General features: G+C 49.6%; 1 protein-coding gene and 1 long non-coding RNA gene across 49 annotated transcripts in view; one reads left to right on the top strand and one right to left on the bottom strand.

Annotated features, from left to right (window-relative positions):
• LOC106845821 (olfactory receptor 2AE1-like) overlaps positions 1 to 27,474 on the top strand; it is a 205,700-nt gene that overhangs the window by 120,139 nt on the left and 58,087 nt on the right. For 7 of the 48 annotated variants that reach the window (XM_070484260.1, XM_070484258.1, XM_070484259.1 and 4 more), the window contains one exon: positions 2,882 to 12,080. The exons of 37 other annotated variants lie outside the window; for them this stretch is intronic. In XM_070484260.1, the coding sequence (XP_070340361.1) occupies positions 2,882 to 2,891 (10 nt within the window). In that variant the 3' untranslated portion in view covers positions 2,892 to 12,080. Of the gene's footprint in view, positions 1 to 24; positions 1,687 to 2,881; positions 12,082 to 27,474 lie in introns of those variants that run through there. 4 more of the 48 variants (XM_070484265.1, XM_070484256.1, XM_070484264.1 and 1 more) reach the window with 4 other exon arrangements.
• The window catches only part of LOC139040147 (uncharacterized), a 69,590-nt gene continuing 62,846 nt past the window's right edge, over positions 20,731 to 27,474 (bottom strand). The window contains exons 2-3 of the long non-coding RNA XR_011494080.1: positions 25,720 to 26,619; positions 20,731 to 25,408 (exon numbers count right to left, since the gene is read on the bottom strand). This is a non-coding gene — a long non-coding RNA (uncharacterized lncRNA). The remainder of the gene's footprint in view (positions 25,409 to 25,719; positions 26,620 to 27,474) is intronic.

Raw genomic sequence — 27,474 nt, 5'->3', positions numbered from 1 at the left:
TCTTTGTCTCTTGAAAATTTTCAGCTAGCTCTATTCACGTAAACATACCCTCAACCAAAAGCAGTAGTAAACCATAGAGAAGAAAATAACTTCTCCATTAAAACACAGACGGCTCCACCACAAAGGCCCATATGAAATGACCACACATTCAAGCAAAGCTGAGTTCCCGAAGGCCAAGAAGATTCCATGATGGATTGCCTCCAAAGGAGAAGCGTAGATCCATATTTTCATGAGTACAGTTTTGCTGATCTAAAGATGTCTGGGCACACTGAACAAAGTACTTTACTTATAAATGTAAGTTCACATTTGTGATGTCTGATCACTGAGATAACTAATAATGAGGCTACATGAAACTTAGGGTAGATAAGTGATTTTGAAAAAACTTTTCTTAAGGGCTTCTGCAAGAAATTCCTGGAGATGCCTTTTGTCCAGGTTGGGTCATGTGCTCATTCCTAAAGCTGTCGTTGTGTAGTACCCTCATCGGGCCTGGCTGATGTAGCCACCCCTTTGGCCTGGAGTGGTGGGGGGAGTAAGCAACCAGGGCTAGTCCCACTGAGACCATAGGGAATAGTTTCCCCATGAAGATGAGGTGTTCAAGGGTTCTGTTGCTAGAAGAAGTGGGGACCAGTCTAGCCACATGTTTATTAAACCTATAAAGATCTACTTGGGACAGGTGTATGATCTCTCTGAGTATTTTAACCCGGAAAGAGGGACAAAGGGTTAATATTGGGAGGTTCCATGCACTTGTTATTTTAGTTATTCATTCATTTATTTATTCATTAACCATGTATTGACTGTCAACTTTGTGCTGGGGCAGACATGAATCAGTCATGGCCGGTGACCTGAAAGAGCCTGCAGAGTGGAGAAACGGACAAGTGAATGGTTACCTCACAAAGTAATAAAAGTCCTGACACAGTGGGGTTTATTCCAGGAATGGAAGGATGGTTCAATCTTAGGAAATCTAATAATTTGACTTATTCTTAATATGGGTAAATGAGAAAAATTCTGTGATTTATTTGATGGATGCTAAAAGGCATGTGATTAAATTAGCATCTATCTCTAATTTTTAGAACACCTCCTAATAAAATGGGATCTTCCCCAAAGCCAGCATCATCTTTAATGGTGTAATACTAGAAACATTCCCATTAAATCCAGAGCAAGACTAGAATGCCCATTATCATCACTATTATTTACCATTGCTCAGTAATTAATAGATGATGCAGTTAGATACAAAAAAGAATAAGAAAGGGGGAGGTAGAATTATCAGCATTTGCCAGTAATTTCATTTCTTTTGGAAAATCTAAGATAACCAATCCCCCCATGAATCTATTAGAAACAATAATAGGGTTCATTAAGGGCACTGATGAGGAAATTACTATGCAAAATCTGTAGTTTTCCTATATGCCTACCCCAACCATTTTGCAAATATAATGAGAGAAAATATTCTATTTATAGAACCAGCCAACCAAACAGAAGAACTTGAAATATATTTAGCAAAAGTTGCGAGGGACTTGTAAGAACCAAATTTTAGTACTTTATGGAGGGGCATCAAAGAAAGAGGAGGAAATGGAAAGTGACCTCTTTCTCTTGGCTAGCATGTCTTTTTTCCATCCCTCCCCCCTCCCTCCCTCTCTCTCATCCTGTCCCTGGCTCTTCCCTCCTCCCTCCCCTCCCTCCCTCCCTCTCTCCCTCCCTCCCTCTCATCCTGTCCCTGGCTCTTCCCTCCTCCCTCACCCCTCCCTCCCTCTCTCCCTCTCATCTTGTCCCTGGCTCTTCCCTCCTCCCTCCCCCTCCCTCCTCCCTCCTCCCTCCCTCCCTCTCATCTTGTCCCTGGCTCTTCCCTCCTCCCTCCCCCCTCCCTCCTCCCTCCCTCCCTCTCATCTTGTCCCTGGCTCTTCCCTCCTCCCTCCCCCCTCCCTCCCTCCCTCTCATCCTGTCCCTGGCTCTTCCCTCCTCCCTCCCCCCTCCCTCCCTCCTTCCCTCCCTCTCATCTTGTCCCTGGCTCTTCCCTCCTCCCTCCCCCCTCCCTCCCTCCCTCCCTCCCTCTCATCCTGTCCCTGGCTCTTCCCTCCTCCCTCCCCCCTCCCTCCCTCCTTCCCTCCCTCTCTTGTCCCTGGCTCTTCCCTCCTCCCTCCTCCCTCCCTCCCTCTCATCTTCTCCCTGGCTCTTCCCTCCTCCCTCCCCCCTCCCTCCTCCTTTGATTAGAGTTCTTTGCTGCTAAGTTGAGGGTGTGTTTGAGAGTGGTCTGAAAGTATTGGTTATATGAACGTGGCGAAAATGTTGTATTTCATGTATAGAATTCCCTTACTTTCCACATTACGGAGAAGATGGTAAGACAGCTGTTACTGTTTAGATTCATAAACAGTGGGGTGGGTGCTGATTGTTTTCTATCCCAAATTCATGGGTGGTAGGACTGTGCCAAGATGTGGATTAATAGTTGAATTAGTGTAAATCAGTAAATTTACATGCACTCCTGTTGTTGCAAAGCAAAAGTCCAGTCAGGGACAAGTGATGGTTATTCTCAATGGGACAGGGAGATGACAGTGTGGATGGGAAAGAATAATGGTGGTGGTGGTAGTGACAGCAGTGGTGATAGACACATATTGTATTCCTGTGCACGCACCAGGCTCTGCTCCAAGCAGTGGAGTCATTGAGTCTTCAGAGGACCTGGCGAGATAGGCGCTGTGATTTTACAGGCGAGGGAGCTGAGGCACAGAGAGGTCAAGTAACTTGCTCGAAATGTGGAGTTGGGATTCAGACCCAGGTGTTTGGCCACAAACATGCGGCATTTCCTTTTATTTGTTTCAAATCTCTTTCCCACTGTAGGTGATGTCTTTCAGCATCACGGGAGTGAATAATAACTGCTGGCATTCCCTTCTAGGAACTTGTGATTCTCCGCGTGCAGATGGACTGCTTGCCGACCGGATGGGCTAATTGAGGCGTTCTCGACCCAACAGCAAACTGTGGCAGTGGCTTCCATTCTGGGACCAGGCTCATTCCCACTGTTCCCTTCTCCTGAAATGCTCGGCCCCAGATGCTTAAACTACCCTCGACTCCTTATCTGTCCTTCAGGTGTTAGCTCAAATTTCAGCTCCTGGAAAATACCTCTCCCAGTTACCTAATTTAAAGACCCTTTTCCACGTCTGAGCTTGTGACGCTGTTTTATTTTCTTCAGAGCATTTACTGCTTTCCAAAATCATGCTACTTAGTTACTTCTTCCTCACCAGAAGGCAGATTACATGAGAGTGGGGGTCTTGTCCATCTCGTTCCTTGCCGGTGCCCAGGACAGTGCTTAGCACCCAGCAGGCACTCCGTCATGGTAGTTTATTAATCACTAATTCTGAATCAATGAATTAATGAATGGAAGGAGGGCCTGCTGTGTGCTAACTTTTCTTGCAAAACTCCAGGCTTCTGAAAAGAAATGACACTCATGTTTCTTGTGAACTCTGGCTAAGAATTGTTGTCAGCTCTTTCACGTCCTACTTTTGCAAGACTATTTTGGGTACAAGAAAGAGAAACCTACTCAAACCAACCATGTGGGCTTAACAGTCTCCCACAAGCTGCCTACCACACAGGACATCACCTCCTTTATTCCTCACTGCAGCCTCGTGAAGTCGAGACTTTCTTATCCCAGTGTTACACAGAAAGCAAATGCGACCTGGAAGGGCGGGCAGGAGTCCCAGGGTCACACAGCAGGCTGGCAGAAGCCAGGTATCTTCACTGTAACACATGGCTTTTGGTTCCTGGCCTTTGTTGCTGATGCTGCCAAAGCTTTAGAAGAGTTCGATTACTCCCGATAGACCATTATGCTCTAAGAGTGGATTATGTTTCTCTAAATGTGTTATCGAAATTATGTAGTTGGCATTTAACAATCAAAACATTACGCTGAGGCCCGTGTTCGATATGTCACTCACTGTAGGTACAGGGGCACCCTTCCCGGTGCCTCCTGGCTGAGCCTTCTGCAGGGGGCTGGAGGTTTGGGTGTCGCTGGAGCTGAGGAAGTATTTGAGCCTAACTGCCTGAGCGCCTCTGTCACAGGGCATTTGGACTGTTTGGAGCTATGTTGTGTTTTGAAAGAAAAAGCTGAACCTGAAATCAGAATTAAGGCTTTGAGTCTGAGTTCTGTGTCTACCTTGCCTTGTGCACATAGATAAATATTCAGCCTTTGAGCCTTTGTTTTCTCATCTCTCAAATAGGAGTACCAGCCTCTAATAATTCCATGGTGCTTTTGCAAGGATAGAATGATGATGTGGTGCTGGCATCTGTTTTGTCTACGTCTGTTAGTTATTAATCCATGCACGTTTTCGTGAATTCCCCCAGGTAACTGGTTTTCTGGAATATTGCCCTCCAGGGAGTACCTGAAATACAGGACAAGCATTCTTATCATAAAGTTAGATTAAGAAGTTTAATTTACAGAAACTATTATACACCATGGATATCAAACATCGTGAGGGCAGACTGCATAAAGATCCTGGAATTCTGGAGAACCTCTGTCTGCATCACTCTTTCACCCAGCTCAGGACCACTGATGCGTCATTCTTTTGTACTGAAAAACGTACAGAGCGGTGGGGTACACTTGCTTCTTAGGATTGTGCTGTGGCTCCCGAACTTTGGGAGTGACCAGGAGATTCTTTCATTTTACTCTCAAATGACCTATCATTTCTTTTTCCTCTGCACCCTGTCTCTTTTCCAGGTTGGCATATTAACTTCTTACCTTCTGGCTGCCTGACTAACCTACTTTCTCACCTATAGAAGGCAGAATAATGCCCCCCCCATAACCATGTCCTAATTTCCGGAAACTGTGAATATGCTAGATTATGTGGCAAAGGGGAATTAAGGTTGCACATGAAATTATGATTTCTAGACAGCTAACCTTGAGATGGGAGATAATCCTGGATTATCTGGATGGGCCCAGTGTGATCCCAGGGGTCCTTTTAAGTGGAAGAGGGAGGCACGGAGCGAGAGTCAGAGGGATGGCAGCATGAGAGGGGCTCAACCTGCTGTTGCTGGCTTCGAAGATAGAGGAAGGGGTCATGAGCCAAGGAATTCAGGAAGCTTCTAGAAGCTAGGGAACAGGGAAGGAAATCCATCCTTGCTTAGAGCCTCCAGAGGAATGCAGCCTGTGGACACTTTGATTTTAGCCCGTGGAGACCCGTGTCAGAGTTCTGGCATCCAGAACAGTTAAGCCATCGGTGAATGGTCATTTGTTACAGCAGCAGTACGCTCTCCTCAGATAGCTCGAGCGGTCTCCGTCTCATTCCATTTCTTCCCTTTGCTTTGTCTCCCTTTCTGGAAAATACCCCCTCTGGGGCTCTTTAGTTCTCTCGCCAAACAGCAAAAAAGATGTACCCATCCAATATTTGCAGATGGTAACTGTACGAGTTAGGGTGAAAACAAAGAGACCCCAACACAGTGGCTTCCGTAAGACAGACAATGATTTTTCTACTACGCAACGAAAGTTGATATTCACAGTTTGTAGCAGTCAGGGCTGCGTGGCGACCAGCCACTCCGAGAGACCCAAGCTGACCACAGTGAGTGCAGGCGTGTGTGTTTGAACAGCAGCCGTGCATGAGCACTCCAGCCAGTCCTGCAGGGGCAGCTGTGCTCCAGGAGACCGTTCAGACACCCACGTTCTGTTCTTCCCATCTGGTTGCTCTGCCATCCCCCAGGGAGCTTGTTAGAAAAGCAGAATCTCAGATCCCATCCCAGACTTTCTGAAGCAGAATTTACGTTTTAAGACAATACTTGGGTAATTATTATGCACGAAGTTTGAGAAACATGGCCTAACGGCAAGGTGGTTCCACTTCGGCATCAATGACACTTGGGGCCAGGAAAGTCTTTGTTGCGGGGGGCTGTCCTGTGCATTGTAAGATGTTTAGCAGCCTCTCTGGCCTCTACCCCGCCAGACACTAGTAGTTAGGCCCTCCCCCAGTTTTAGTAACCAAAAATGTCTCCAGACGTTACCAAATGTCCCCTGGGGTCCAAAACTCCCTCTGATCGAGAACCCCTGCCTTAGAGGGTTTTCTCTGCTGCGTGATGGGAGCTGGGACTGCACCCCATCTGCATTGCAGCCACCATGAAGCAGCGAGGGCAGAAGGCCGGGAGCGGGTTCCTCTTCAGCAGGTGAGGCAGTAATGACGCTCATAACTTCCGCTCTCCTTCTGCTGGGGAGACTTCGTTGCATGGCCACCTCCAGCTGCAGAGGACTCTGGGGAACTTACTGGTCTGTGTGCCCAGGAAGGAGGAGAGAACGAGTCTGGGGACAGTCAGCTGTCTGCTACAGTAACTCACGCAAGGATGTGGTCATACTGTATTTCTTTATTCTCTTCTATCCGAAGTCAATCCAATTGGCAGGGTGAAATAAATTGACGAGGTATTTTTTAAATTATTTTTTGCAGTTGGAACACAGAACTATTTTAGGAGGTCACAGGATGTTTTAGGAGCACACATAAAATTTACCCAAAGCTCTGATAGTGTGTATTTTGATATCAAGAGTTTGGTATCTTCTAAACTTCAGTTGTGAGTATTATTCCTGCAAGTTTCTTTATTTTTTCTTTTTCCATATAGATGTATTTGCCTATATTGATTTTTTATGTGAAAAATAATTTTGTTCAATCATTGTAAAGACTAGATCATACTATAAGTGTGTTGTTGTGGTGGAGATAGACGTGCATGTCCATACATGTCTATGTATGTGTGTGTGTCGGTAGCTATCAGTAGACATCTCTTTCTCTGTGTATCTATTTATTTGGCACCACCTGCCTTGGTACCCCCTCACCCCTTGCCCAGGCTGCTGCAGCCGACTTCTGTTCTTGTTCCGCTGACTTTCTTGCCCTCTGTAATCTGCTCTCCACACAGTGGCTGGGGGAAGTGATCCTTTTAGAACATAAAGCAGGCCACATCACTCTCCTAATTTAAATTTTCCAATGGCTTGTTGTCAACCTAGAGAAAACTTCTAAGTCCTGGCCATGATCTACAAGGCCCTACAGGATCAGACCCTGCCAATCTCTTCAGCCACATTCACTTGTCATCTTCTCTTTGCTCCTCTCCTTGAGCCGCATTAGCTTCCTTGCTGTATCTGAGAAGCCAAACATGGCCCTGCCTCAGGACCTTTGCACTTGTTGCCCGCTCTGCCTTTAATGCTTTTTCCTTAGATAATTTCTTGGCTTGCATCCCTCCTTCATTCGAGCCTCTGCTGGGCTGTCCCTCCCTCCTCAATATGGGTTTTTCTTGTACTGTCTGGACTCCCCTTGTACATTCTTGGTGCTAAGAAAGAGCTCCACTCATTGGAAAATGCTGGTAAACACAATATTGCCATTAATATTTGCCTACGTTCCCCAGTTACACTACCCCAACCCAACGTTCTGGTGTCTTAATTTCTTGGTTCTTAATCCCCCCATTCTTGACGGAAGATCTTGCTTTGATCTGGTGGCACAAAATGACCTCGATGTTGCTGTGGTCAATTGAAAAGATGCTTAGGTAACTCTTAGCCGTTCCTGTTATTTAAGTAGACTGCCTCTAGGGGGTGGTGATGCGATACAGGCTGAGTCCGGAGTGAGGCGTTTTCCTGAGATGTGGGATGTGCGTGGCTCCTTGCTCCTTCCAAGCTAGGTTAACCCTCCACATTTGCCCCTGAAAATAAGACGCCTTAGGAAAGGCTCACTTTCAGTAAATAATAAACAAACACCAAAAGCAATGTTTAAAGCAAACTCAAGTATAGTTGAGTATCTTTTTTTCTCTACCCACTTTCTAGCTAGAGCTAGTTTTTCATTTGTGTTCAGATACAGAGAGAATATTCCTGTTACTGTCTGAATATGGACAATGAACATACTACGTTACCATAAATATATGTTAAGACATTTAATATTAGAAATTATTATTATAACATATATGCCCAATATTAAATAGGTAAACTACCCACTTAGATTCTGAGAATCGCATGACAGGTTCAACCAACAAACCGCATGACCTCACCCAGAACCGCTGATTTCCTTATTTAGCGTGAAACAGAGAGTTTGTTCTGTCCGTACTGACTGGTTCTCATTCACTTATGAATTGCTGGGTTGAAAGTCTAGTGTTTTGGTTTACCTTCAACTCTTGGCCTTGATGCTCCTAGATTTTCTTGGCTTTGTGTCTCTTTTCAGTCCCTTTACCTCTCATCCTCCAGGAGGAAGAAATTGCCCCAAATCATGATATGTTAGAGCACTTTTAAAGAAAATCTTTCCCAGTGTTTTGAAACTTAGCTTTAGCTGCAGAAATCTATTGGGTAGGATTCTTCTGGTTATAACACACGGAAATTCCAGGTGAAATCTGAAATAAGCATGAATCGAAAAAGAATTTAGGGGTCGGCCTGGTGGCATGGTGGTTAAGCTGGCGTGCTCCACTTCTGTGGCCTGGGGTTTGTAGGTTCGGATCCTAGGCGCGGACCTACACACCGGTCATCAAGCCACGCTGTGGCCGTGTCTGCATACAAAAAATAGAGGAAGATTCCTTAGATGTTAGCTCAGGGACAGTCTTCCTCCAGTAAAAAGAGGGAGATTGGCAACAGATGTTAGCTCAAGGCCAATCTTCCTCACCAAAGAAAAGAAAAAGAAAAAGAATTTAATGGCTTATGTATCTGAGAAGTCCTGGGAAGGGGTGGCCTCATTAGGGCTTAAACAGTGTCACTGGATCTCCCACTTCTGGATTCTGCTGCCTCTGAGGTGGTTGGCTGCTTTCTTAAAACCTGTCCCCTTGTGGTCATAAGCGGGTGCCAGCCCAATTTTCTTGCCCCAAATGGAGTAGGAAAAGTGTACCATCTTTGTCCCAGAAGTCTCTGCTAACACCTCAGGGTAGCTCATTGCTTCCTTAGGGGTCACGTGCACATCCAGCAAGCAGTCCTTGGTGCCAGAAGGGGTGTGGGGTTTGAGGCACTGCCTCCCTGGAGCAGAGGTGGGAGGCAGTTCCCCTGTGGGCACAGAGGATGAAATGCGGGCATTTTCCCAAAGCAAAGCCAGCAGACGGTTATCAAAGAAGGGAAATGCACGCTGGTGCCAAAACAACAGATGTCTGTTTTGAGACTCTACTGTTCAAACGTCATCTTTCACCGAAGTACCAATGAATAAAACAGACATCCCGAGAGTTCTGCTGGCTTGCGTGGAGATGGGGGACCCGGATCCTCTTCTGTGGCTCTCCTGAGGTGGGCACAAGTAGAATGGCTCCAGATCTCCCTCTGCCAGCTCACTGCTTGGAGACTCTGCATCTCTTCTTTAACACAGAAAGAAAGGAAGGAAGGAAAGGGGAGAGAGAGAGAGGGAAAGCAAGAAAGGAAACTTGTCTAGTCTCTGTGCCTAAGAGCTGTTCAATTCTGAGAAAAATATCTAAAGAACCTGCCCCTCAGAAATCACTAATTATTTACTTAGAATATTTTCTATTTCCATCACTTCCTTAGCAACCCCTAGCAGCTGCCTGGGAAAATGTAAAGGGATTGTACATTTTACAAGAGAATTCCTCAAATAGCAAGTGAAATGGTTTCGTACGTTCATCTTCCTGCCCAGATTCACTTCAAGTGGAGAGGGAAAAATGATTTGGTGTTTGATCAGTCTTAATACAACAACTAGATTCCCCGAAATTTCTAGAACATCCTGCTTCTGTGTCATTTTCCTCCTTTCATTTGTGGTAAGGCCTACGATATAGATTTAAGTGTGATTCAATCTTTTATGCTTTTGTAAGAGTTTTTATGGAAATCCACATTTTGGGAGAAAAAATTCCTTTATTAAATCTAGTGTCTTGATGTTTTGTTTAAAAATATGTTGTGTTTAAAAATACTTCGTGTACTTTTTGGGTTTCTCATTAGCACACAATGACGTTGTCTTCCTCTGTGTGTGTGTTTGTGTGTGTGCCTGTGTATTGTGTTAAAGGTGTCTCTTGAAGGTGCTCTCTCTAGGGAAGCCTTGGGAACTCGTGGACCTTGGGCTTGTGAAGCCCCAGGGTCAGTTGTCAGGTCCAGGCCACTTTCGGTATGGTTCTTGAACTTTCTATGGCTCCAGTCTTCAGCTTTCCCTGACAGGATCCCCCTGGTCCCGCCCCTGTCCTGGCTGTGGAGGAGGAGTCTGGCTCTTTCCTCATTCCCCTGAGAAGAAGACCACAGACCTTTCCCTTTAAGGGTTTGCCGGGTGGAGGTGAAGGAGCTGGAGGAATGAGGAGGAGTAACACAATACCACTTATTGCTGGTCCTCCAGTCTCTGTTGGGCCCATGTATTTGAACGCTGGTTTTCAGAGAGTTCTCATCCAGATTTCTTGTGACTGATTTAATGAGTCTGAAGACTTCCTCAAAATTCTCTTTTATTTCAGGAAAAGGCAAAATTTAAAAACCAGTAGATTATGCAGGAAGTTAATTTTTGTGATTTTCACTTTCCAGTAATTGTGCTTTTGCATGTTAGGCATTCTTAGGAAGAGTAGCTAACTTCCTTTGAGTGCTTATGTGACTAAAAGAAAACCCCGATGCATCCCTGCCCCTCCTTTGTCTGAGCTAATCCTCAGGGCAAGCCCTGTTGAGTAAGAGGTGCTGTATGTTATGTGGAAACTGAGGCACAGAGTGGGGAAGAATGATACCCAAAGGTTCACAGGTCATTAGTGACGGGACCTAGATTCGAAGATAAGCATTTAGGGTGTTCTGTTAGCCACAGTGCTGTGCTCTTCTCTGAGAGAGGAGATGCTCAGGTGTAGGTCCATCCACAGTCACCCAGAGTCCAGCTGTCTCTTGTGCCTGTCTGCAGACAGAGCTGGGATTCTCTGGAAAGCACTTCTGCAGCCGAATTCCGGATGTCTGCATCTTAGAGGATAGATCCCGTTGCTGCATTTCGAGGCTGTTTGGGAAGGAAACCCACATCTTCGAAGGCTGTGAAAGACTGTTGCTAATGTCTGCCTACTGCTGTTTGGGGTAAAGGTCTCAGCAGTTCGGATCACTTCAGAGACAGATATTGATTTTCCAAGCCCTGCTGTGAGCCCGCAGCTTCCGAGGCCCAGTGACTCAGCCTCCCCTCTCCTCATGGGGCAGCCGAGGCATGAGAATTGCCCTGGGCTGTGTATTTTTTAAAAATAAGGGGATAAGAAAAATCCCTTCAACCTAGGCTATTTGAAGGCAGTGTGAGGGATGGAAGGCAACCCTTCTCCATCATCTTGCTTAGGGATGCTTCTGACCCTCTGCCTCGGTTGTGCCGTGTCTGTGCAGAGAGGGGCTGCTCGCAGACACAGTGGTTTATTCAGTGACATCACGGCCACCCTTTTGTTCCTAGCGAAGAATGTTTTTTTGCCCCCTGAGGTTAACAACTACCTTTGGAAAAGTGTTTTCGTGAACAGAACTTTGGCTAAAATTGTAGTGATAACATTACTGCCTCGTTGCAAAGCTCTGAGACCAGCACTCCTGCTGCAGAGTTACCTGGCACGGAGTAGAGGAGCATAACAAGCATGCTCATCATGCCCACCAGGAACTTTTATATGTGTTATCTCCCCAAAAACAGTCCTCGTGACCACCCCATGAGAGAGAGGATGCTTTTTTAAAGTAGTTTAATTTGTTTCTCTTTTATTGTGTTAAAAAAACCCCATGTTATAAAAGTTACCGTCTTAAGCATTTTGAAGTTCAGTAAAGTATATTCACATTGTTGTGAAATAGATCTCCAGAACTTTTTCGTCTTCTAGATGTGAAACTCTACACCCATTAAATTCTATTTTACTCAATAAATCATAGACATCTTTCCATAATGACAGGAGCGAGACTGTTCTTATCCCCATTTTGCACAGGAGGAAACTGAGGTAGGGAAAGGTAAGTCACTTGCCCCGGGTCACCCTGATCCTAACACGAGTTGGTCTGGATGCCAGTCTCACTATCAAGTCCTGCATTTTGGTCCTGGTCGGGTCCTAGTCTTCCTAACTGCCCTGCGCTTGGTGGGGCACCTGGGACACAGTAGGATTTCACTTAAATTGTTATTATTTAAGCAATACATACTCAGTGAAGACAATGAGAAAATGCTGACAGCACAAAAAAGTCCTCTCACCCAAAGAAAACTCTTACTAATAGTTTAGCATATGTTCTTCCCTAAATTTTTCAGTACAGTCGTGTGCCGCATAACATCGTTTCGGTCAATGATCCACCGTGTATCTGATGCTGGCGCCGTATAGCTGAGGTGTGCGGCGGGCTATTCCATCTAGGTTTGTGTAAGTGCACTCTATGATGTTTGCACAACGACAAAATCGCCTTACGACACATTTCTCAGAATGTATCCCCGTCGTTACGCGATGCATGACCATACTTACAAAGTATATATAAATCACTTTCTTACAAAAATGTGTACTTTTAAAGATACTACTTTGGTTTTTTCCACCTCCTCAAATTGGAAACAACCCAATGTTCATCAGCAGTGGCATGGATAAATAAAATGGGTTATATGTTTTAAAATGGAATTGTATACAGAGATAAAAATCAACCACAGCCACATTCAAGAAAATTTATGAATCTTACAAGCATAATGAAAGAAGTCAGACATAGAAGAAGAAACTCTGCATGATTTTGTTTAAACACAGTTCCAAGACAAGGAAAGCAAATTCATAAGTTAGAATATTGGTTCCCCTTGGGCGAGTGAGGGCAGTGACCTGGGATCGGTGTATCAGGGGGCCACTGGAGGCTTAGTCACCTTCTGTTTCTTGTGAGTATGGTTGCCGGGTGTGTTCCCTTGGATAATTCATGGAGCTATGCAAGTACGATTTCCATACTTTCTGCTATGGATGCTATGCTCCAAATTGCAAATCCAATCACATGATTATAGACTTTTTTACTGATTAGTTCCAAGGCATAGTTATTAGTGCAAGACTCCAGAATTATGGATGTGGGTTCATATCCTGGATTTAACCTCTTCTTATGTCAGAGAGACCCTGGCCAATTGATTAACTGTGTGGGCTTTGGTTTCTTCATCTGTAAAATGAGTTAATTTTGGTTCCTCTTACTTAGTGAGATAATTATCTCCTTGCTGGCACAGGGCAAGAACTCCTTGAATGACGGCTTTTATAGTTGTTCTTGCTGTTCTTATCTCTTTAGGTGAGGGAGCTGGTGGATGGTGTCCTGTGGCAGAGGGTGGAGCAGGAGGGGGATCCAGTTAAGACACAGTCTCCAGGTGAGCCTGAGGGGACAGAGCAGAGCTGATGCTGAGGTGCGGGAGGAAGGGTCCAAGGCCTGGGGCCCCTCCATCCTTCCCTGTCTCAGTTCCTGCCCATCTGTAAACACAGGAAGGGAAGTAAACCAGGTCATCTCTAATTGGTTAGTCCTTTCAGCTCGGACATTGAAGAGTCAGGAGGGCAATAGAAATGCCACGAAAATTTAAAAACAAATTTCCCGGTTTGATCCCCATTCAAACACAAAGGACCAGGTCTGGGCATGAAGGGAGCTGGATATCGGTGGTGGGATTATAGGTCGTTTCCATATTCTTCATTGTGCGTTTTTCCATTTTGGACAGAAGTAGCCTGAGCCAAGGAGCTGCTTGCATGGCTGAGGACCCTGAGGTGGTTCATTTATCTGAAGACTCCACATGAAAGGCAGCCCCCTGTGTCCTGGAGAGCAGAGAATCACACCCTGTGGATGGGATAGGATCGAGTCCCCTGTGCTCAGGCATGCTCTGTCCACTCTGCCACAGCCCATCCTTAAGGGACATCCCCACATTCGATGGCTTGCTGGGGGGGGGCATCAAGAGAAGGGGGCTCAGACTGCCAGTGCCCAGACTCCAAGGGCCTCCACTCTCCTCCCTCTCACCCTGAATCAGCCCCTAGCCCCTCCTGAGTGGAACCCCATCTTCCCAGCCTGGACCATTAGAGCACGAATTCCCCTTCCCAAGACGCGCATCCTGGAGAAGGGAGAGTCCCCTGGTGTGGACTCTGTCTCCCTTAGGATGTCAGTCTCTCCCAGCCTCCTGGGCTTGGCCTCTACTTGGGGGAATCTGTGTCTCAGAAGCTGTACCTCAGGCCCCTCCTAGCTGGCAATGTGTATGTCACACCCACATCCTGCCCCACCAAGCTGTGTACACATATAGTACAAACAATCCAGGCACTGAGCCTTGTGTGGGGTGAAGATTTGTCCTGCACAGGGAGGCAGGGTGTATGGTGAGGAGAGAAGGAATGCGTGAAATGTATGTAGAACAGGGAGAAATGAGGTCCTCTGGGGACACTGGGAGAGGTGTGGGCAGCACTGAGGGCCCTTGTAGTCTGTGGTTGTGATGTGAAGGTGGGACCAGCCCTCACTGCACCAGCCTCTGCCCCTTTCCTGGCTGGGGGAAGATGCACAGGAGGCAGAGAGTTGGGTTCCCAGGGTGGATTTCACCTGGCCAGGACCATGGAAGGGGTCGGTCAGAGCTACAGGACAGGAGCATGGGGCTGTCCCGGAGCTCAGTGTCTGCAGAGGAAGAAAGGACGTGATGCAGGGGAAGGAGAGTGAACATGGAGCCAAGTTTGCAGATGGGGAGACCCAGTGGCTGAGGATGAGTGAGGAGAGGGAGCCCACAGTGACTGGGCTGCAAAGACACCACTGGGTGCCGACTGGAAGGGTTGGCCTGAAATGGGTTATCAGTCATGCTGGAGAGGTTTATATGTGTGGAGTGAGGCCAGGGTAGTGGGTGGCAGGGGTTGAGTGAAGGAGGGAGGACAGGGCCCTGAGGGTCCAGGATGTCAGAAGGATCATCTGGGTGGATGGCAGAGTGACCAAGAAGGGTCGAGTCGCAGTGATGGTGAAGAGACAGACAGTGAAGACTTATACAGACACCCGAACACACACACACATGAACACACACACACACAGGGACCCTGATCAGCGCATAGGGTGCAGTTTGGCCCAATGGCTGAGCACAGCTGCCAGAGGTGCCAGCCCTTGTGGGCAGCCCCTTCTCTGTGGCCATGCCACTGTCCCTAAGGTGCCTCCTGCTCTGTGGAGAGCCCCACTCAAGAGCTTCATCATCTTCATGCCCTGATTATTCATCTTGTCCCTGAAGCACTCGATACCGTGGTCTCTCTCCAGGATGAACCAGACGTTGATGGTGGGTTGCCACCCTGGAGGTGACATGGGTTAGAGCTATGTTGGACTCCTTGTGGTCTGTGGGGTTGGGGAAGGTCCTAATGCCTGAAGGAGGAAGAGCAGACGTGGGGGAAACCCCGATGCAGGGAGTTGCGTGGCCAGGAGGGATGCAGGCCCAGATCCCCAGCAGTGCAGAGTGGAGACGGCTGGTGGCCGGCAGGGAGGCTGTCCAACCTGCGTCTCTTTGCTGGCCTCAGGATCGCTGTCATCAGCCAAGGCTGCCGGAGGCTTGTTTTCACGAGTTCTCTCAACTGCTTCAGGAGCTTAGGAGCAGGTGACCTGAACTTGAGACTTCCTGACCTGGTCTCTGAATGAAATAAGACGAGGTGACAGGCTCTGTACCAGCAACTTTTGTGTCCGCTGAGGGTGGGGATCCTGTGAGGCCGGGGAAGCACAATTGTCCTGTCCCTGGGCACAAGGCCAGCTGCAGCGAGACAGGTTCACAGGTGGAGGGGTGATCACGGAAGGGCGTGCCCGGGCTGTGGAAAACTGGAGAAAGTTGGTCCTTGGATGGGGTGTGGAAAGAACATGAGCTATGGGTGGGGAGGAGCCAGGATGATTGACAGCTCTGAGCAGTGGAGGAAAAACTGTCTCCCCAAGTAGAGATCTGAGGTTTCCACAGTACAGTAGGAGCTGAGTCTGTCACATGGTGGTTCACCCAGATTCACAGACTGGGTGGTCACCTGGCACATTCCAGCAAAAGTGCTGCCCCCTGGAAACCAAGGCCATCCATGCAGCTGAGCCAGTGGCCACTACCAGATTTTGAATTTTGAGGCAATGATTCCACAAAGGGCATTATAAACAGTTTGCATCCACTTGCCTTCCTAGAAAACAGGAGCTGTCTTCGAGACCTGTTCTGGCATTGGAAGCATCCCAAGGTTTCCAGGGGGTGAATACTGACTTGTCAACCAAAGGGCACGCTCCTCATTCTCTCAATGCCCATCCTGCCTCTTCCAACCCAGGGTTGTGCCACCATTTTATCCATTAAGCCCAGCCCCTGCCTTGTCAGTCCCAACCCAATACACCAAGGACACTGAACTGGGGTTCTGCAGCATCTTTGCTGAAAAAAAATGAAAGGATAGTTTCAATCCCATAGCCCCTGTCATCACCTCTCATCACACTCTACTGCCATGATCTCCTGAAGCATGTGAACCTCCGTGACCTCCCTCACAAATGTCCCCAGGCATTGCTGATGTGGCCGCATAGCATGGATGGTCAGGAGACTGTCCAGTGAATCTTGCAAACTCCTCCTCCCCCAACCTCAGCCAGGAGATCACTCCTGGGTGAAGTTCTCCCATCTCAAGCACAGTGAGGCTGTGGGTTGCAGGCTTCAGGACTGGCATTCCTCTTGGGTAAAGCTTGCCCATCTGCCACTCAAGAAGACTTTGAAAGTTTGAGTGGGGACCTCATCTTATTTACCTTGTCTCCAGTGCCCAGAATGGTGTAAACAACACCCAGCACATGTGGTAGGCTGAATGGAATGAGCTAACAGAACAGTCAATGCCCTGACTAGCCCCACTTCCCCCTGAGGAACAGAGCATTTTGCCTCTCACTAAGTGACTTTCACAATTCCCCCATAAGGCCTAGTCTAAGGACGCATAATTCTTGTCTTGCTGACAGTTCCCAACAGGATCCTAGAGAGGCTGTTGGTGTGCTATGGAGAATACCCCAAACCTCTTCCTTGCCCATCTAGCTTACAGAGTTGAGCTGCCAGGTGAGTCCACCAGGGGCCCCACTGGGTACAAGAGGATGACAATGGCTGCTCCTGGCCCATTTGCCCACCTGTCTTGTAGACAAGAGACCTCTGTTCTTTGTCTCAGCAGAAGCCAGTCCGGAGCTTGCACTCTGGGCTCAGAGATCCCCAGTGCCTATCAGTCTATTCACCTTCCAGCTCATGTGAGAACTGTGAAGCCTCCACTTCCTCAAATACCCACAGCCCTGGGCTTTTGCAGGTTGTAAATGAGAGAAGGCAAGTAAAGCATTATCCAGGGAACCACACTGTAATTAGTTCTTAGTACATGGTGGTGACTTTCCCTTATTTTCATTAACACCACTATCATCTTTATCGTGTGAAGTGTCCTAGAAACACCAGCACATTAATAATTAGAAGACATAGGACCTATATGGCAGGCCACTGCCTGGCTCCAATGTGCAGGTAGGAGATGAGGCCTGTTTCCAGTACCCCAGGATTGGTATTGGGGAGCTCAGGGGTGGGACGAGAGGGAGGGACACCCCCATGTTGTGCGTTCTGAATTCCAAAAACCTTGAAGTTCATTCTGAATCCAAAAGGTGGCAGGGATGGCATCACTTTACTCTGGTGATATCAATGGTTCCTGCTCAGCACTTTGTATACCATTTTCCTGAAAGCTTGGGAAAAAAGATGTCGGTAATAAGGGCTTTATGGAGAAAAATGTAACAAGATTGAAGGGACTGAGCCCAGATGTCTTTAAAATGACTAATATCAGAGCAGACCTCCATAGCTCAGGAAAATGGGCTGTGAAGTCAGGTGAAACAAGGAAAGAGATCATATGGTTGATGGAGATACGAGAGGCAAACAGCAAGTTGTCCCTCCACTTGAGTCTGCCGTCCCATCGCGTCAGCTGAGGAAGCTGACACTGGTGGGAAATGTCCGATGAGATTTCCACAGAAGCTGCCAAGACCCTAATATCCTGAAGGGGAGGGGCTGTTGATGAGCTCATTGAGAGGAGAACTGTGAAAGGGCCACAACCTTGTCAGAATTGGACATCTCCCCAATCCAGAGTAAGGAAGGGACGAGAAAGGAAGAGCAGTAGATGGAGCAGATGTGCATAGAGCTCACAGTGATGCTCAATTGGATTAGGCTCACTTACCTTAGAAGTGTCCAAGTGTGCCTTGGCAATCGTTGCCTCATAGGTATTCATTCATCCATCCATCTAGCCATCCATCCATCCATCCATCTATCCACCATCCATCGTGCACACATCCACAAGCCATCCATCCACCATTTAATTCATCCATTCATCTATCCCTCATCTATTCATCCATTCATTCACCATCCATCCATCCATCATCCTTCCATCCATCTAGCCATTCATCCATTCATCCATCCATCCATCCATCCACCCACCCACCCACCTATCTATCCACCATGCATCCCTCATCTGTTTCCATCCATCCAGTCATCTACTCATCTATACACTATCCAGCCAGGCAGCCATCATTCATCCCTCCTCCCACTATCCATTCAAAATCCTGTCATTTATCCGCCATCCATGCAACATCTGTCCATCCTTCCATACATTGATCTATCTATCCATGTACTCATCTATCCACTATCCATCTATCACCCACCTAACCACCATCCATCCATCCACCCACCATCCATCCACCATCCTTCCATCCTTTCACCATACATTCACTACCTACTATCAATCCATCCACCTGCTATCCACCCACCATCCTTCAGTCCTTCCATCAACCATCCACTATCCATTCATCCACCCACCCACCCACTATCCATTTATTCACCATCTATCTATCCATTTACTAGGTAATTTGGGAACATAGGATAAAAATTATTATGACTGTGTGGCCGGCCCTTCCTCTGCCCTGACGCTATTGAGGGCTCCAGATCCTCTAAACCATTACCATTGTCAAGCTCTGTCCCCTGAAATCAAGTGCAGTTTTGTTCCGATGATGAGCACACATATTCATGCTATTCCCAAGATCTTGGACATGGCCACCCACCAGGATCTGGTTTCCCAGCACCAGCTCCTGCCTCATCCCTGTGTCTTCTGCGGCTCACGTTCCTTGAGAGGCTGAGGTTAAATCTCAGGACTGAATGAAACAATCCTTTCATGGGTGAGGGAGAGGGAAGATCCAGACATGGGCATATACCAGAGAAAAGGCAAAGAGAGGGGACCACTTGTCTCCTCAGGCCCAGGTGGACAAGAGTTAGGCTGGAAAGCTGACAATCACCCAGAGAGGAAAGGTGGACATGGGGAGACAAATGGGCAGAGAGGGGGAAGAAACGCTGGACTCTTTAGTGGGAGGTCAGGTGTTAGGGAGGCCTGGAGCCCAAGACCGAGTGTCAGGGCGGTTCAGGTCACAAAAATACCAAGAAGAGGCACAGAGGGGTCCCAGGGAGGTGAGGCTGCGATGGTCCCCGTGTAAGGACTGGGAACTTGGTGTCATCTAGATATTTGCAGACCTCAAATATTGTTTCAACAGCACTATGGATTTTGGAAATTTATAACATGTTTGATAATAATGTGTTTGAATTTTAATATTGACCACAGTGTAGTACCTTGCAAACTATAAACACATAATAGGGACAACATTCTTCACATTAATAGGTAGACTTACAATATGCAAAGTTCCTTCCAAACCATGACTTTGCTGAAGAAACTCCACCTTAGAAAGGCTACCTGACTTGCCCATAATTTCACCAGGAGTAAGGGGTTGGCAGGGACCTATGGTGGACGAAAATCTGTCCAAGGCCTCTCTGAACTCCCCACTCACGCAGTGGTCAGGAAGATGCTCCGCTCTCCCCGGGAGACATCACCAAAGACACGAGAGGAAACTCTGGCCCACGCTCACCTGATGCTCAGAATAACAGAATTGAGACTCTAAGCCCGTGAAGGTGGCTGACCTGGGACCTGTACAGGCCAACTGCTCATCCCTACTGATATTCTCACCTCACCTTTTCAGTGTGGGTGGGAATAAACTGGGTCCCCTCTTCTCAGCACAGAGAGCAGACTTAGCCATGCTTTCAGGAGGGAGGGCTGCATGGCCCAGTGGGAGCCCCTATATCTGTTCCCTGCTCACCTGGCCTGCCAGCTGCCCTTTTATCCTCTGGCTTAGGCCAGGATCCTGCCACTCCCTGACCTTCATAAAGGCCTTTCAAGTTTGCCATGTAGGTGGTGATTATATTGTTTGGGTCCTGTGAATGGATGTTCTTAAATTTCTCTAATTAGCCATCATTACTCTTGGGTTTGATTCCTTCTGAAAAAACATATCTGGAAGGGAGAATGTCATCGGAATGGGAAGTAGTAAACATCTGCATTGAGAGTTAGCAAGATAAAACAACGGCTTCCTTGTGTGTATCCTCCACCTCCCCTTGGCCTTTATTGTACGAGCCCCAGGGATCCTCGACAAGCCCCGTCCCTCGAGCATTGCTGGGAGAGTTGGTCCAGTCCAGGCTACAGATCCCACCTTGGAGCTGACGTCCCTTCACCTCCCCTTTCCCGCCAGACCTCCTGAACTCCAAGCAAATCATCCAGCCAGCTCCAAACATCCCCACAAGGATGCCCACGGCTCCCATTGCAGTTGCCTTTCTCCCTGCAGGCGGAATTGATCTCCTTCCTCTCAAATGTACCCTGGCTCCTGTGTTCTGTATTCTCATCACTGCTCCCACTGAGACCCTGGGAGACCTCGCTGACCCTCTGTACCCTTCACTTCTGTTCCCCACACCACCTGGGGGCTTGCTCAGATGCATGCCGGCAGTCCACCTCCTCCCTCTGCTGCTGCTGCCCCTTTCCTACCTCGAGACTTGGAAGTATTGGGATGAGATCTCTGACTGAAATATCGTGAGTGGCCTCTGCTTTCCCTGTCCCTCGTTCCTCCTCCATTTTGCTCCCAGAACTTTCCACCAAGTGCAAATGGCATTGTTTTGCCCCTGTGCATGTGTGCTTAAGTGTGTGCGCGCATGTATGTGTATCTGCATATGTCTATGTGTGCAGTCGTGTATGCATTTGTACACAAATTTACATGTTCATTTGTGCACCTGTATATCCCTATGTAGACATGTACACACGTGTGCACATGCACACGTGTGTATATGTCTCTCTGTGTGCATAATAGTCTCTGTGTATCTGTCTGAGTGTGTGCATGTGCACAATTGCGTATGTGTCTCTCTGTGTTTATATTGTGTAGCAAGTGTGTCTGTAGTGTGTCTGTGTGTGTGTGTGCCTGGGTATGGTAAGGGGAGGCTCCACAACATTCCCACTGCTACCCGGTCCAGTTCTTGCTGAAAAGGGTGGAGGGACCTATGGTGAATGGAAACCTGTCCAAGGCCTCACTGAGGTCCCCCCTCCACTAGAGGGCAGGAAGATGCTCTGCTGTGCCTGGGAGATGTCACCAAGGACACAAGAGAAAACTCTGGCCCAGGTCCATGTGGGGCTCAGAATAACAGGACTGAGACCCTAACCAAGTGCAGGTAGGTACCCAGTTCCTGCTCCAAAGGATTCATGATTCCACCTTTACCAGGCCCCAGAACCCTCCAGCCCTGGCCATGCTGCTCCTCTGCTGGACGTTCATCACCGCTGATGGTGGGCACGACACAGCTCAGGTTTGACTATTCACAATAGTCAAAGGGTGGAAACAGCCCTGATGTCCACCAGCTGAAGAATGGATGACCGAATGCGATCTATCCAAGCAATGGGATAGCATTCACTCATAAAGCAAATGAAGTTCTGACACAGCTGCAACATGGATGGACCTTGGAAACGTGATACTGGGTGGAAGAAGGCAGACACCAAAGGCCACATATTGCAGGACTCCATTTATAAGAATGTTCAGAGTCGGCAAATCCAGGGAGATAGGAAGTAGATTAGTGATTGCCAGGGGTCAGGGAAGGGGGAGGAATGAGATGTGACTGCTAAAGCCTGAGGGATCTTTGTAGGGTGATGAACATATTCTGGAATTAGTTAGTGAAGGGGTGAGGCTGGGGCTGTGCCTCTCAGAAGGGGAGGGTCGGAGTTGTGTGGAGTTTCTGAACTTGATGTGGAGCGAATGTGCAGTGGTTAGCGACCCTAGCTGGCCAAGTGGCCTAGGCAATCCGCACCTGTGGCCTGGGCCCCCTCAAGGCTGACCCTAGAAGGGGTGAGTTGAGGTCAGTGAGCCCCCACAGAGGCAGTTCCTCAGCAGTGGGGAGTCATTTCCTTCTGCTGAGTTGCATAGCAGGGCCTTTTAAGTGCTGGGCTGACCTGAACTGGGTCCCTCAGGAGGAGACCAGCCTGAATCCTGATCCGGATGGTTCTTCCCAACACCTTCTTAACTAGAGGTCAGGGGTCGAGTGCTCATCTATGCAGACGTGGTGCTCCCATGTGTGGGGACCATGAGTAGACATACACTGCCCTCCGACCCGCAAGTAAACAGGAACATCTGGGTCATCCATCTGGGCCCCACTGAGATGGAGGGGGTCTCGGTGTGTGGCACAGAGAAGCAACAACTGAAGGGTGGTTGTGTGGGTCAGTCTGGCCCCAGGATCAGCTACGGTGGGTCGGGTGCTGTGGTTTGACCGCTGTCTTCTCTCTTCTGAGTGTCCTCCTGAAAGGAGGATTCCCAGGACCTGGAGGAGCTGCTCCCCAAAGGTGAGCAGAGGTGTTTACATGTGCTCAGGACATGACAGGTGGGCTACAGTGTCCACGCAGGGTGATTCTCTGAGCCCCTTCAGGAGAGAGCCTGCCACTGAGCTGCAAGGATGACAGTTGGCTCAAGACACCAGTGGCAGCGCCTCCAGGACTGAGCACAAGAGGAGATTGGGGAGGAGAGTGCTGAGCTGGCCTTTCCACCCTGCAGGCTCCTCCGTGAGCAGCCATGGCTCCCAAGTCCCGCTGGGCCAGCTAGGCTGCTTGGAGGGTCTCCTGCCTCATTTGGTTTCCTCCCTCGTGATCTTTCTCAGGTAGCAACCCTGAAGCCCCTCTTGCTCTCTTACCCAGCTCAGTGGCCAATTCTCAGAGGACCCAACTCAGCAAGAAACCAGATAAACAAACCAGGAGGAGAAAGGGAGAAATAGAAGTGTCATGTCTGCAAGAAAGATCAACTCTGTGTGGGGTCCACTTCTTACTCTTCTTTCTGTGTGTCCACCCATTGCTCTGAGGCCACGACAGCTAGGACCTCAGACCTGGGCCTGTTTGGGGTGGTTTCATTTCAGGGACACTCCTTGGGCTCCACCCAGAATGAAGTCCAGGTAGGGAGTAAAGCATGGTGGTTTGACCGCAGGGACTTGAGTCCCCAGGATGCCAGCTGCCTCTCTGAGAAAGTCTGTGGTCTTCCTGGGCTCCATACAGGGTCCTGTCCCATGGGAAGTGTGGTTTGCAGGATTCTGTTAAGATTCCACTTGTTCTGCCCCATCTTGCCCATGAAGGTCCTCCCCAGACACCAGGCCCTCCAGGGTCCAGGAATCCACTGAAGACCACTGCCCAGTACAGACTGGACACCTAATAGCTTTCAGGCAGGGCAAAGGCTGTTGTGGGGCAGACAGTGCTGGGGCAGGTACTGGACTTGGATTCCCAGACCAAAGAAAAGACTCCATGTAGGAACTCTGCTGCCCCCCAATTAGGAAGACAGACCCTGAAAATCTGCTCTGTATGAGCCCATGGGCTGGGCACAGGGATTCTTTAGCTCTGCCCACTTGTTCTCCAGCTGGAGGGATGTGCCCTGGGGAAGTTATGCTGAGGATTGTCACCTGTCAGGTCTTAGCATCCCTACCCCAAGTCTTAACCCCTCGACCCTTGAGGACCCTGAACCCTGACCCTGGCCATCTCACAGCCCCTTCTCTGCACAGACCCCTGGAACAGCCACATCAGAGGGACACCGCTGCTTAGGGGCAGGCCAGCACCAGGTAGACAAATGGTACAGGGCCCTCAAATCCCAGGACAGGGGCCTGCAGGCACAGAGGCTTCCACTGGCTCCCTCCTCCCAGGCTCCTGCCTTGATGGCCTTGTGCCATTCAGGGACAGTGGTATAAGAACTGTCATCCTTATGGAAGCTGAAAATACAAAGCCAAGGCATTTGTAACCTGTGATTGCCTGGCCCCCTGTCCACCACCTCAACCTGTGGGGGGCTTGCACTACGCAGGGACTCCCTACCTTGTATTTCGTTGTCAAGGAAGGAGCATACAAGTGCCAGGGTCCCAGAAGTCTGCATCTGGGACCTGCTGTGTCCGGGAGAGGCCCAGGGATGCTGGCCATCCCACCGGGGACCTTGGGCCTGGGACTTTGGAAGGTGCACTGACCTTGCTTGAAGGGAGCTCCTGGCACCCCCCGCCCTGTCCCTAGGGAGGCTGGGCTGCATTCACCTCTCCCACCACGAGCAAGGAGACCCTGACCTCAGTTGGCTGGCTGTCACTGCAAAGCCCCGGGTGATTTGGGAAACCATAGTGATGACATTGCAATTGTGAACAAGCTCCCTCTTGAAGTGGCTCCCTCCCCAGGGGCAGTGCATGTGTCCAGCCAGGCCTGGGGGAAGGGGCAGGAGCAGAGTCCCACCCAGGCTGGGATTCCAGGGTCCTGCTGTCCCCATCCTGGTGGCCTGGGGAAGCCTGGTCTCCTGCCTGCACCCTCAAAGGCAGCCTCCCAGCACTCCTGTCACCACATCTAGGCAGTTGGGAATCAGGGGGCCAGGTGATCCCCACCTGCACACATGTCATCACCTCTGGGCTGTATCCGACCCTGTTATCTTCACATCCCTTCTCCCCAACCACGTGACCAGCCAGAACCTGAACTTCTTGGGTGTCAGACCTGTCCCCCATCAGGCCCTTGGTCAGAGCTGTAGCACCCCTCAGCCTGGACTCTAATACCCATTGGATTGTTCTAACTCTCAAGGAGAATCCAGACATAGATGAGTCCTCCTGCCCTGCCTTTCCTGGCTTTCCCACTTCCTCCCAGTTCCCAGCTCACGTGAGGGACCCCACAGACAGGCAGAGTCACCAGGAACTGCTGAAGCTCTTTATGTCAAACTAGGAGAGGGGTTGCAGGCCTGAGGGAGGAAGCAGACTCAGGGTAGAAGGAGGGATGGAGCAGGTCAGGCCCTAGAGGTGGGGGCTCCTTCCATGTGCTGCAGGACAGAGGGTCCTGGTGGTGCCACCCTGGGGCTGCTGTGGGGTCCTGGTGCCCCCAGCCTTAGAAAGAAGGGAGAGGGTCAATGAGTCCAGGACTGGGGAGGGGAGGAGGGGGCAGGTGCGGGGTTCTCAGGGGTGGCAGTGTGGGGGGCAGATGCAATGCTTTCAGGGCTGCGGCATGGAGGGCAGGTTCCCACTTCCAGCAGGTGCATGGGTGTGGTGGAGGACAGACCCTGGCCCATTGGTCCCAAGTTACACAGAGGAAAAAAGGAGTCCCTAAATGTCCCATGAATGATGTTCGGGGACGGACATCCCAAGTAAGGATCAAATCCCAGAGGGGATCTCAGAGCAGACAAGGCTCTGCCTGGCTCACATGGAGTCCCTCTTGTCTCCACCTTGGGGGTGCCTTGGTGACTCTTGACATTCCTTTGAACCCAGGACTCTTGTTTGCTTCAAAGGTGAGTTACCCTAGTCACGTTCAGGAATGCAGCTTTCTGTAGAAACCAAGGAAAATTCAGCAATGAGAAGAGACCCTAGACAAGGGCCAAGACCCCATCAAGCCGCAGCTCTGACACCAATAACAAAGACCCGGAGTGGGGCCCTTGTGCCCCTGTGACACAACACAGCGCTGATGTCTCCCCCATGGGGGTGCAGGGGAAGGGGAGAGGAAGGTCATGGATGACACAGAGGGACTTGAAGGGCACAGTGGGACATGAGGAACCTGTTGGGGACATAGGGAAGGAGATAGGGGACAGATGGGCATGCAGCGTGGACACAGGGAACCTGGGCAGAGTTGTCCTCTTACCCATCTGGATGGGCATGATGATGATGTCCTGTGGCAATCCCTTGCGCTCTGTGAATTTCTTAAATTCTTCCAGGACTTCCAGGCTCATGTTGGGATTTCTACTTGTAGGCGAGGTGACCAGGTGAGCCCCAGGTTCAGGAAGCAGACCCCAAGAGGAGACAGCACCTCCCAGCACTTGGGGGGTTTTGCCCTGTAATGGCTGAGGCTGAGATGGAGGGTTCTGCCTGAAAGTGGATACTGATTAGGCCCGGAGGAGACAGGCCACCACGCAGGTGATAGGTTCCTGTGAAGGAGGATAGCCAGGGAGACACTCCGAGACAGAGGGCCCGTTGGGTCCCAGGCCCACTCTCAAAGCCAAGCTGCAGGGTCACACCCCTGACCTGGAAGAAGCTGATGGCCTGGAGGAAGCTGATGGCCTGGAGGAATTGTGATGCTCTCTGGTCAGAGAATTCTTGGGCTTCATCCCACTCTGGAGGGTCATTGCCACAAGAAGACCTCTGTCAGCAACAGTGCACTCCCCCATGCTGACCTGGCCTCACGCCCCAGACCCCAGGAGATGGGACTTTGCAGCTGTGTCCATGTCCCCTTTGTGAGAAGTCAGCTCACTGAAGGAGTTCGGACTGGCCACCCCAGGGCAGCAAATTGTGCCAGGCCCCCAAAGACAGAAGCAGGGGTTCATATTCCCCAGAATCAGGACTGAAGCCAGTTCCACTGGCTTCTAGAAGCAGAGACTGTGTGGGCGGGTCAGGAGAGGTGGATCTCTGAGGACCTGGGGCAGCAACCTTTTACCCACAAGTTTTCTCATGCGGATTGCTTTCCCTCCGAGCTGGCCCTCACAGTGAAAGATGTGGTGGTCCTTCACTGGCAAGTCCAGGATGTACATGTGCCTCTTTCCCCCAACTGCAGACAGACAGAGAGAAAATTGGTCTTTAGTGTCTTCATTCTTGCAGAAAATATTTGAGACATTAGGGAACATTTTGGAACGTTTCAGTTTCTCGGCCACCCTAGCTGTACTGACTGCCCCATAGTCCAGGTGCTCAAGCTGGTCCTGTGCCGAGCACACACTGCTGCTCAGAACCATGGACCCCACTCTGGAGAGGGAGACTCCTCATGAGGAAGGTTCCAACCCAAGCAGTGGAGTCACTAGAGGCCAGAAAACATCAGAGGCTGGGGCTCTGTCCTTTGTTCTCCCAGCACGTGCCCCGCCCTGCATCCTCATCCTCAACCCTTGGTTCTCTGCAAGCTGAATTGCTAGGACCATCCAGAGGGAGGGTTTGGTACTGTCATCCCTGCTGTGGAGAAACCTGTCCAATGTCAGGACAAGGAGACTCCTGGGAAGGGAGTGGTTAGCTGCTCCTGGGAGGGGACAGGGCAGGGACTTCCAGGCAGCAGGCGGCCTCAGGAGAAGGGGAGGCCTGGGCTCTGGCAGGGAATGTCGCACAGCCTGGTCTGGGACTCACGGGCGCTGTATTTGCCAGACTCCTCAGTTTGGTGCATCACAACTCTCTTCTTGTGGCATTGGCCCCCCTTCTTGGAAAACGGGAGGCGGAGGGAGAGGCTGTCAGAAAACACAGTTGAGCCAACCTGAGCTCACTTGGCACATGGGTCCCTGCCCTGGTGTCCCCACAAATTCATTGTCACCCCCCACAGTCTGGACTCTTTCCCTTCAAGGTCAGGGGGACATTCATTTTACCCACATCCCAAACTGGGATGGGAAGAGGCACGAAGAGGGGCTGCTCTGGGCCACCTCGCAGC

The sequence above is a fragment of the Equus asinus genome, chromosome 14, assembly GCF_041296235.1.
Source record: "Equus asinus isolate D_3611 breed Donkey chromosome 14, EquAss-T2T_v2, whole genome shotgun sequence".
NCBI classification, from domain to species: Eukaryota; Metazoa; Chordata; class Mammalia; order Perissodactyla; family Equidae; genus Equus; species Equus asinus.
The sequence above is the reverse complement of the archived record's forward strand: the minus strand, read 5'-3'. Positions and strand labels throughout refer to the sequence as shown.